Consider the following 11167-nt stretch of genomic DNA (forward strand, 5'->3'; position numbering starts at 1 on the left):
GTACTATTAGTTGTCTGTTTGTCTTTTTCGTTTTTTACCATGGTGTTGTTAGGTTGTTTTCGATTTATGAGTTTGACTGTCCCTTTTCTATCTTTCGTTCATCTTCAACAAGGATCAATGTTGTAGAATAATTGATTCTCGGTTTTCTCTTTTGATTTTCTCCGTGTATTGTCATCCAAGAGCCTTTTATAGCTTACTTGAAGGTATAGGTGTATTCATGATCATTAATGAATGTCATACTGTGACCTTAAATATTTCACATCTCTGTACTTTTGCGGATTAGGATAGTTGACCATTTGTAATTCAATCACACCTCCTTATTTTTATGTTAACCTATGTAATTTGAACATAAGAATTTTTGGAAGATAATGAACAATTTAGTTATCTTTGTATATTATATCTAGATTGACCTTTTCTCTCGTACTTGTACCTTGTCTTGACCATAATCAGGTCTCAAAAGTATACACACGAATAATAACAAACCTTGACACATGTTAACGTTGCATATCACATAAATATGACACAAGTAAATAAATAAATTTTGCTTTTTCAGCTTTTACAAAAATGTATCTATGTTTTTAGTTATGAGGCAAATCTACTAAAATTTGTAAAACCAATCATCAAAATCAGGTGAAAATTTTATAAGGAGTTATCTGATCATTTGGGAAACAAATGGAATGTGAGTTATATGTTGGTTTTGATATTCTGAAAATGTTCACTTGGTCAGGTTTTCTCTATCAATAATGGATTTTAAGATATAAGAAATTTACTTGCATTTACCAATAAGTTCTATTATAAGGATGTTGGTTGCTGAATATCGCATGAAAATTATAATCTGGTCTCTTATGATCAATCAAGTGAAGTTTGATATAAATGGATTATGTAGTTCATGAAAAGAATAATTTTTTTTAAAGTACCGGTAACAGGGACAGAAGATGGAAACAAACCACTCAAGACAGCTATGGATGCCAAGTGATGGGGAAAACTCATTGCCCTCAGTCCTAGATGATATCAAAATTCAAAATAAAATGGTGTTATTAATACTTTAGCTTTAACACTTTTAAAACTACATAAGTGAGCAACAAATTATTTTAAATATTTATATAGTATACAGTGAAGATTTTATTTATGATTTTAAAGATTTGAATGTCTCTTTAATAAATGTCCATGTTCCTTTCCATTCTATACTCTCACTATCCCTCTCTGCAATATAACTGTCCATTTCTGATGATATATCTGGAGACATCACATGACTGTTGGGTGGAACGTATTCCTCATACCTTTCGGAAACCCTCTGAATTTCTCTTTTAACATTGTAAGGTATTTTCTGTTTTTGTAAAAGGTTAACAGGCACTATCATATTGAACTTCATTATTTTTTCATTTAGTTCTAAAATTGAATTTTCAAACACTTTTACGTGATGCCTCCACTTCTTGTCTAGTGAAGAAGATGATGTAAGACTATTCATATTCTTTTTTTCAATCGCCAATCTCCGTCTTATACTTGTAATGTCCTCCCTATAAATGATAAATAGATATAATTTTTTCTCATCATCAAACATTAGTTTATACCTATAAATTTCTGGGATGAGAACTATATGAGAAGAAGATAATACAAAATATAATGCTGCTAAAATTTGCCTAAATTACACAATTTGAAAATCTACCAACAAATTAACAGTTGTGCAGACAATTGTGGTGCACATTTTCAGTGTACATACAAACATTTTACAAAAGCTGGAGAGCTCTAGGTTGAATACTTATATACAGGATTTATAAGGTAAATGACTACTCTCTTTTCACCTCCTTACATTTTCCATGCCCCAGTCTATCCATATGACAACCAGCCTAACTTTCCCTTTATAAAACTTGGAAAGAACTTTATCTTATATTATCTTATTTATGCATTTTCAAGGCCTTTTTGTTTTATTGATCATAAAGTAATGGTCTTTCACAATCCAACAATATTAACCAAATAACTGATAAACTCTTTAAATGCCTTTTTGGTTAAGTTTAATAGTTTAAATATATATATATAGTGGCTTTTTATTGCATTTATCTAAATGTCTCCTATGATAGAACAAAGATACAGTACACGGCTCGCGCTAGAGCTATAAAATTGCTTTTTTGTCTGCCACTTCACTTTGCCTGACCGTCAACACCCATTTCAAGTCGCCCTGTTGTTCACAATACTAGCTTTCAGTAGCGTTCTTTGTTCTCAAATTAACCAAGTCGATGAAACAGCCATTTTTAATTTAAAAGCAAAGACATTCAGAGACGTAAACAGTTTACTTTCTTCAGTAAAGAGTTTAAAGCATTGACAGTTGGTTGCATATTATTTCATATCATAGAGACAATTTTTTATCACTTTGTTTTACCTTATTTCTTTTTCTAATGTTATCCATTGTGGTGCATATCCATTGTTGATCAGTATCTTATTTATATTATGAGTTGTGGTGTCGACCAAGGGATTTCTCTCAGTATAGTCCAGTGGCTTCCCTTTACCTGGCAGATTGTCAAACTCTCCTTTACTCATCGACTCTTGTATCAAGTCTTGTACTATTCTCTCTATAGTGTTACTTAAAAAAATATAAGCAGTTGAAAATAAACTTTAATTTAAATTTAAATGAAATGAGTGACTGGTGAAAAATAATGTTTATCCAATTCTTGAACCTATGCATGTATATATCATAAACTTAAGTCTTCTGTGCACAATTTTATCATTTTTTACGCAAAGATATTGTTTAATCGTCAATTTTTTCTCTCTGTCTGTTATGATTAAACAAATATGGTAGCTCATTAATTGCCGTGTTTAGAAGCCGAAGTTTACCAATTGTCACCTTATAGTAATCAATCAACAAAAAATCATGGATATTGAGCACAATAATTGTATAACATATACAATCAGATATTATTATAGTTTATTTTAATGTCAGATCCATGCATATTATTGCGATCACCAGATTTTTACAAGAAGAGTCATGCTAAGGTCACTGCATATACCGAAAATATGCCGGCGAATTGCTTTCTGGAAGCAAGCAATTAAAATAAAGTAAACTTCTTCCAAATGTGGACAAATTAAAGAATTTTCTTCAGAAAAAAGTAAATGTACATAAGTTTTATAATGAAAACTATCCATTTAGTTATAAAAATCATATGCATCATTTTTTTTTAATTTGAGGTTTCATATGACTTTAACTGTATCCAAATATAATATGTTTGTTTTGTTCAACTTGGGAAGCTAAAGTTTAGTCCACAACCAGTAGCTACATTGTAAGAAAAACTTACTTAATATTCAAATATTCTTGCAAATAAATTTTCACACATAAACTTTTCACACATAAAATTTTCTCCATTGATGTTGATCCAAAACTGAACACTCTGAATGTTGAGTTGATTCTAGAAATATGCTCAACAGACTTAAACTAACTACTGTTTGCTTAAATTCTTGTTTATTTTAGTACAACTTGGGATGCTAATGTAAATGTATGTGTTGGGAAAGGACACACTCTCTGTATTAGAATAACTGTAATATTTAGAATCATTCGGAATCTGAAGTGTAAATGAAGTAAATAATTTTTGTAAATATTTTGCACAAAAAGGTTTCCTCTGACATCATTTTGATTCTAAGACTATAAATAACTTGAACATATATGTAAATCATTTATAAACAATAAAAAATTAAAAATGTCAAAATTCAAAAAAAGTATAGAATTAGATATGAATAAAGTTGATTGTATTTAAGCTTTATGAACAAATCTCTAGGGTAACTCTATTAGGATATTTATTCTATAATGCCATTTATCTATAACATCTTTTTAATGATTTAAAAAAGAATGGCAGCCATGTAGTTTAGAGGAATAATAAACAACTGAAGAAGGCCAATGGCCGAAACGTCTTGAACAATTGGTTTATTTATACAATTATAAAAGATATGTTCCCTATTGGAATTTTGAAAACAAGGTATTCTATAATGTATGACTATAAAGTTTAAAAACAAAGGATTTAAAAACAGAAAATAAAATAAAAAATTTAAGCACAGTACATTTTTCACAGATTGCTTAAAGTTATTATGTTTTCAAAAAAAAGCATTAATTATTCTATAATATAGCCTTAATCTATAAAATTCAGATATTTTTCAATAAACAGAACCCATAGAGGGGATTTTTACTATAAAACTAAACAGGTTTAACCCTAAGCTTTGAATAGGCCATTATCATACTGGTTATGTATAATATTGCTAGTTACTTTTACTGCTGACCTTATTTTACTTTTCTTGGCTTGCTTCTTATTAACTGCTAATGCTGATGTTTCTGTTTGCAAGACATTTTTACTCATTCTGAACTCTGTCACAACTTCTGAAGCTCTTTGTACTTTATATTTGTCATATTGGGTCTGTCTCTGGGTAGGGTTACCAAATCCTATACCCTGGAATAAATATATGAATTATAATGTCAATACTTGTACTTTATGTTTTTTATATTGGATCTGTCTTTGGCTAGGGTTACTAAATCCTATACCCTGCAATAAATATACAAATTAAAATGTCAATACTTATATTTCGATATGGTTTTAATATTGGTTTTACTATACATCCATAAATAAGTATATATACCACGCTATTTACGAGTTAACATATTTAAACAACAAATCTGCAGTTTGTTTAAATATGTTAATGAGTAAGGCGTGGTGTATATGTTTTGTAACATCATTTAAAAGTGGCCTGGTGATTTTTTATTTAATAAAAAAACAGTGGGAGTGTCATTTTAGCCCGCTGCTTAGCTCGCGCACTAGAAAATCGATCCAGTGGGGAATATGACACATCAGACATGACAAAAAGTTATTTTTCTAAATTGAGCAACTCTGGCTACTCTAAATCAGGCACATACCATTTGATTTTTTTGGGGCCTGGGAATATTTAGAACAAAATATTCCGGCTCTTTTTTGTCATAAATTATGTTAACTCGTAATGTTTAAAAAAAAAAAAAGATTTTCCCCAACAAAACTGTATTGCAACAAAATCTTATTGCATTTATGAAATGCATTGGCAAAAATATTCCGGCTCAGGTATAAACATATCATTGACATATAATAAGTGGTTCCATGTACACTAAACTAGCTACACCTAAACTACAAATATGCAAACAAGAATGTGTCCATAGTACACAGATGCCCCACTCGCACTATCATTTTCTATGTTCAGTGGACCATGAAATTGGGGTCAAAACTCTAATTTAGCATTAAAATTAGAAAGATCATATCATAGTGAAAATGTGAACTAAGTTTCAAGTTCATTGGACTTTAATTTCATCAAAAACTACCTTGACCAAAATTTTTAACCTTGAGCGGGACAGAGGATGGATGGACAGACAGACTGACGGACTAATGAACAGACGAACAGATGCATAGACCAGAAAACATCATGCCCCTCTATTATCGTAGGTACATGTGTAGGTGGGGCATAAGAAAAATCAAAATGTCACTGAACCATCACTGAGAACGGGACCATGAAATCTTGCAAATGAGATGTGTTTATGCTTATACAATGTATAAAAGCATACAGTTACCAAAAAATAATTACCTACCATTTAATACTAATAGAGGTTTTAAACTCAGACCTAATCATATTTTTTTTACATGTAAATTATGCAAAATTGTCATGACTGAGGAGCCAAGTCGAATACATTGTAATCTCCATGGAAATTGAATGTATCAATCTCAGTGTGTGTGTGTGTACATACCTCATTACCAAGGTATTGTCTATGCTGAGGTAGTGTGTGTGGAAAGTCAAATATACCCTCTTCCTGCTCTTCAACCATGTCAACTGGCATCTGTAGATCAGCTCTCATATTTGCCTGCAGAAAAAAAATAGTTATTTATTAACTTACAATGATCAGAAAATGTGTTGCCACTATGCCACACTTAAAATATATGAAATTTACTGTGTCAAATATTGGATGGTGCTTTTACATTTTATAGCTACAAATGTAGTCTATTATTATTTCTCAATTAAAAAAAAATCAATTTTAACATTTAATTTTCTTCCTTTCTTATGATTTCTTTATGCCATATAGTAATGTAACCAAAGACACAAATATTTTTTAGGTTTACAATTGAAAAAAGTTTGCAAACATATAACCTATGCTCTAAAAATGCATTAGAGAAACAGATTCCATTACTGCCCATTGATCTTGTTTAATATATCATCATGCATTTCACACACATTGAATTCTGGATATTTTTTTATAGGATCTCAATCTCAATTGATGAAACCACTGATCATACCCTTATGGCTTTATAAGCATCCTGAATCTGTGAGAACTTGCGAGGACATGCTGTTGATGTCCCACTGTCTGGATGATACTGTTTAGCCAGTCGTAGATAGGCCTCTCGTAACTCCTCCTCCGTACAGTCAGGTGACAGGTTAAATAATGAATAACAGTCTTTGACATTGTTTTTTAGCTTATAACCAATCTGACAATTAATACTACTGGTGGAAATGAAGTGTTGTCCACAGACAAATACCTTTCTTTTCAAGCATAAAACTGAAGAAAAATTCTGATGCAATTTGTTTTTTCCTCTCAAATTTGCTTCTTTCTGTCCTGAACCTGACATGGAGAAGTAGGATAAAATGACATGTGATCCTCTGCTATTAACCCTAGATACATTTATCATTTTGTTTAAGGTAAATTTATCACAACAACTTAAAGACCTTGCTACCAGAGCAGTTGAAATAAGCCTGTTACAACAAAATGTAAATGTAGACATCACATTGACTGAAGTCCGTCTTTTACTACAGCGACAAGATCGTTGATATGTGCTGATGTTTGAGCGGGATAATGTATTTTTCTGTGGTAATAAATGAACATGTTGATGTAATATGTGTATCCTGTTTTGTAACATTTCCTAGGTGACTGTATCAGTGAATATCATGACTGTTCTCCTCAAAACAACAAGACCTGTGATGATGACTGTTGTTCTCAAATCATCTTTAGTGTTTACTTCTCTGTTTCTGTAAAATAATCATGATAATTATCATATTGTTTATTTTATTTACCCAGAAATAACCTAGAACAAATATGGTTAACATGGTTAAGTGTCTGTTTTTCTTTTAACATATTTTATTCAAATTCAGTATAATTTTATTCTTTTAATGTGCATTTACGTTTAATTCTTTTTTTCTATAACTATTGAATGCATTTAATACAAAATATTATTTATTATTTGCATTCTATAACCAATATTTTTTGTGTATCTTTCACGTTTCATTCCCGATCATGTGACAGTTTCTTATAAAATCAGTTGCGTGTATGAATAGCCTCCGAAAGCCAAATTGGATACGCATCCACTCATGTGGGTACATGCATCCACTGTCTTAAGTAAACTGTTGAGCTAGCCGGGTATAATTTCATGAGACAAATTATTAGTCCAAATAATTATGACATCTTCAAATGGTTTTTTTTTTTTTTTTAGCTTTGATCAGGTCTTACTGTATTGACTGTAGTACCAATAATTATGACATCTTGCAAGGCTAATGGCAATTTTTTTCTGAAAAACGATTCACAATAAAATGTTTGTAAAATGTTGCATGTGGCCAGTTTAAGATACCTAAACACACAAATTTCTATAGCAAGGATTTTGTGGAAGCAAGTTAACTCGTACCAACGGAAACTCGTACCATGTTAACTCGTACCAAAAAAGTTAACTCGTACCAACTTAAAGTCGTACCACTGGGAAGTCGTACCATTAAAAAAAATGTTTTGTGGTGTTTTTTCTTTCTAAAATTAATTAAAAAAAGTTGAATTACTGTAATTTTATACTGGATTTTAATGAAAACTTGGACAAAAATACGTTTTTTTTTTATTAAGATACTAATATAAATGGTCTTAATTACCTTATTACCCTGCTAATTAATATACGATATTCATTTGATGTAATAAATATGAAAAATATTGAATACGTAGATTCAGTAAAATTGATAATGAGAAACAAGAACATGATTGCAAATACATATAAAGATATTCTTATTCCAACTAAAGGGGCCATGAAGAGCAAAGTAATTTTTTACAATGATTTTATAATTGTTACAATAATGTTGACATATATATTATCAACGTCTTCAATAAACAATATCTATACTATATTGATAGTTTTCTTAGTTCTCAATATATATTATTTATTGATATATCATTATTCATAACATCTCATTTTATTTCAGACAGCCTACTACCAGAAGGACACTGTGTACAAGTTTGTCAAGAATCTCATGGCCCTATCATTTCTACCGGCAGAACACATCCCTACTACCTTTGAGGACATTGCCACCAAAGCAAAATCTGCCAGAACAAAAGAGCTTGACGCCTACGTAAAGAACACTTGGCTGTCATCAACCGTCTGGCTCGTACCATCATGGAGTATCTACATGAGATCTCGTGCAAAATATTATATATAAAAAAATTCATACTTTTAACATGTTGGTCATAAACAATTTACAACCTTTAAAACACACTAAATTAATTCTTTCAGTGAATAAAATTCCTTCGAGAAACAAAAGAAAAGTAGACAAATCTATTCAATGTAACTGATTTGGAATGATTAAAAATTAAATCCAATGGTTATCAGTATAAGTTTAAAAAAGAATGATTCAAGGGAGACAACAAATCAAATCTGCCAAGGTATTGTCTATATCTAATACACATGGAACATTAGCTACAGACTAGTCATTTTACTTTCAAATTATAAACATTTTACAGACTTAAGAGGTTTTGAGAAAAATAACAGTATACATCGGTCTCACTAATTAGCGACAACAAGAATTTTAGCGACAACAAGCGTCAACAAGCGACAAGAAGCGACAACAAGAATTATTTAAGCGACAAACAGCGACAAGAAACTATTTAGCTGTTATTTAGCGACAAGAAAACATTTTTTTTAATTAAAATTAATTATTGCAATAAATATTAAAAGAATATGCAAAAGAAAATAATTTTAGCGACAAGAAAGTTAAAATTGATAGAAAAAAATGAAACATTATTTACATAATATTTTATCATCTATTATGAATAACAGCCAGTATTACGTTTAATTATTGTATTATGAGATTACTTTTCCTTGTGTTTTAGAACATATTATTTATCTTATAATTTGTATTTTAAAACTCTTTTCGTGCAATATGTATTAAGCTCGCAAAATGAATTACTTGTGCATCATTGTCCTGAAAATATTGACACAAATTGTGAAATACAAAGAACTGAAACCAAACAGGAGGAAAAGAAAATTGAAATGTGAATGTTTTCATCTTTTTATTTGTTTATTGCCTCATTAAACGATATTTATCATGTTTATGCATATTGATTGAAGATGAAAGGAAATTAATGACAATCTTGAGTTTTCAACAGGTGTTCACTATTTACAATGATTGTATAGTCTGGCGCGTGTAATTGTATAGTCTGACGTGTGTACAAAGTTGAAGGTGTTAATTGGATGTTATTGTAGCAATAAAACAGGGGACACGCCACTCGTTAATCTCATTTGATGTTCCACATTGTGTGTACTGTTATTACCTTAAGGTGAAGCCACATCTAATGTTGTTCCTATCAAGAACAATGAATTATACTGTTAGAAAGGAAATAATATTTCATGTTTTTGTTTCAATAAATCCTTCAAAGGAAAGTTGACCTTTTTTTTGGGGGGTTTTTTCCGCAAAAGTACGTGATCTGTATATGGACCCCAAGGTAGAACCACGTCCTCGTCGTGGGCTCTGAAAACACGCTTAAATAATAAAGATGGCAAAGCGTGGCTGAGAGTTTTACAAATAAAGCATCGAATTGACATAACAAGAGTACACTTAGAGCATAGTATTAAGCAAATGAATCAAAATATTATATTCCATTATGCCCGCTCCATATGTATCTCCATTCGTTTATTCATACTTTGACTTTGATGAAAACAGATTCATACATTATCTTATACATATTCTTCATATTTAAAAATTAAAAAAAAGAAGCTCAATCTCTTTCTTTTTCACAAATGTTAAATTTCTTCATCTACCAATATACTAATATAAACTTCACAATCTCTTTCTTTCTCACAAATGTTTCATTTCTTCGTCTATCTGTAACAATGGAGACATTGAAGATGAACTTCACTTTCTTTTAAAATGTTCCTCCTATAAATATGTGAGAGATAACCTTATTAAAAAATTAAATAATGTTCTATTGAACAACAAATTTTCTTCCTTATCATATAACTTGCTTATATCAATTCTAAATAGTAATTCCCAAACAATATTAAAAATTGTTGTCAACTATTTGAATGAATGCTTGTTGCATGGATTAAAAGGTACTTGATTTTTGTAATCATGTATATGCTTCTCATTTATTTTTTATATATTTCTCTCATAATTATCCACTGTCACTCCTTCATTGTATATATGTTATTGTAGTTAGTCTTTAATTTGTTGCCATAACCATTTATTGTCAATGTGTTAGTGCTAATAAAGTTATCTTATCTTATCTATATAATAAAACATTTTAATTAGACATATCTGCTCGTATATTTAAAAAAAAAACATTACATACAAATTTCTTTATATCTAATAAAAAAAAAATGTTTTCTTGTCGCTAAATAGTTTTCTTGTCGCTTGTTGTCGCTAAAATAAATTTTGTTGTCGCTTCTTGTCGCTTGTTGACGCTTGTTGTCGCTTGTTGACGCTTGTTGTCGCTAATTAGTGAGACCCGCTTACATTCATAATTAAACACCAATCAAATGCATTTAAATAAGTTGGTACGAGTTAGCAGTGGTACGAGTTTACATTGGAACGAGTTATATTTTAGTGGTACGAGTTAACGTTGGTACGAGTTTACATTGGTACGGGTTAACTATAATTCGATTTTTGTTTATCCTTGTGCATATAACAGCTGTTTTCTAATCCTGCTTTTTTAGTTTTTGCTTAATAAAATCATAAATTATTTAGACATAAATAAATATACATCAGCAATATATCATATATCAACTACGTCACATTAATCAGCCTAATCTTCTTTGTTTTTCTTGAAATGTGTATGCTCGATGCTCCTCAGCATAGCCGTAAACTTTACCATTACATAAAAACAACATGACCCCAATCATGACCTATACATACTGGTATTGTAGGACGTAAACCAGTT

General features: G+C 30.3%; 1 protein-coding gene across 4 annotated transcripts; it reads right to left on the minus strand.

Moving 5' to 3' along the window:
• Window positions 1-1086: 1086 nt before the first annotated feature.
• On the minus strand, window positions 1087-11156 carry LOC139499931 (dnaJ homolog subfamily C member 28-like). Of its 4 annotated transcripts, none has more exons than XM_071288584.1 (6): window positions 11099-11156; window positions 6285-7011; window positions 5741-5854; window positions 4261-4427; window positions 2378-2578; window positions 1087-1517 (listed from the first exon to the last, which is right to left on the minus strand). In XM_071288584.1, the coding sequence occupies exons 2-6, from the start codon at window positions 6900-6902 to the stop codon at window positions 1127-1129; spliced, it is 1491 nt and encodes a 496-aa protein (XP_071144685.1). In that variant the 5' UTR covers window positions 6903-7011; window positions 11099-11156; the 3' UTR covers window positions 1087-1126. The 4 variants fall into 4 exon arrangements, with proteins under 4 accessions (XP_071144685.1, XP_071144686.1, XP_071144684.1 ...); XM_071288585.1 differs by having other exon boundaries at window positions 11023-11148; XM_071288583.1 differs by having other exon boundaries at window positions 11018-11144.
• Window positions 11157-11167: the final 11 nt, after the last annotated feature.

Source organism: Mytilus edulis, chromosome 13 (assembly GCF_963676685.1).
Source record: "Mytilus edulis chromosome 13, xbMytEdul2.2, whole genome shotgun sequence".
In the NCBI taxonomy this organism is placed as follows: domain Eukaryota; kingdom Metazoa; phylum Mollusca; class Bivalvia; order Mytilida; family Mytilidae; genus Mytilus; species Mytilus edulis.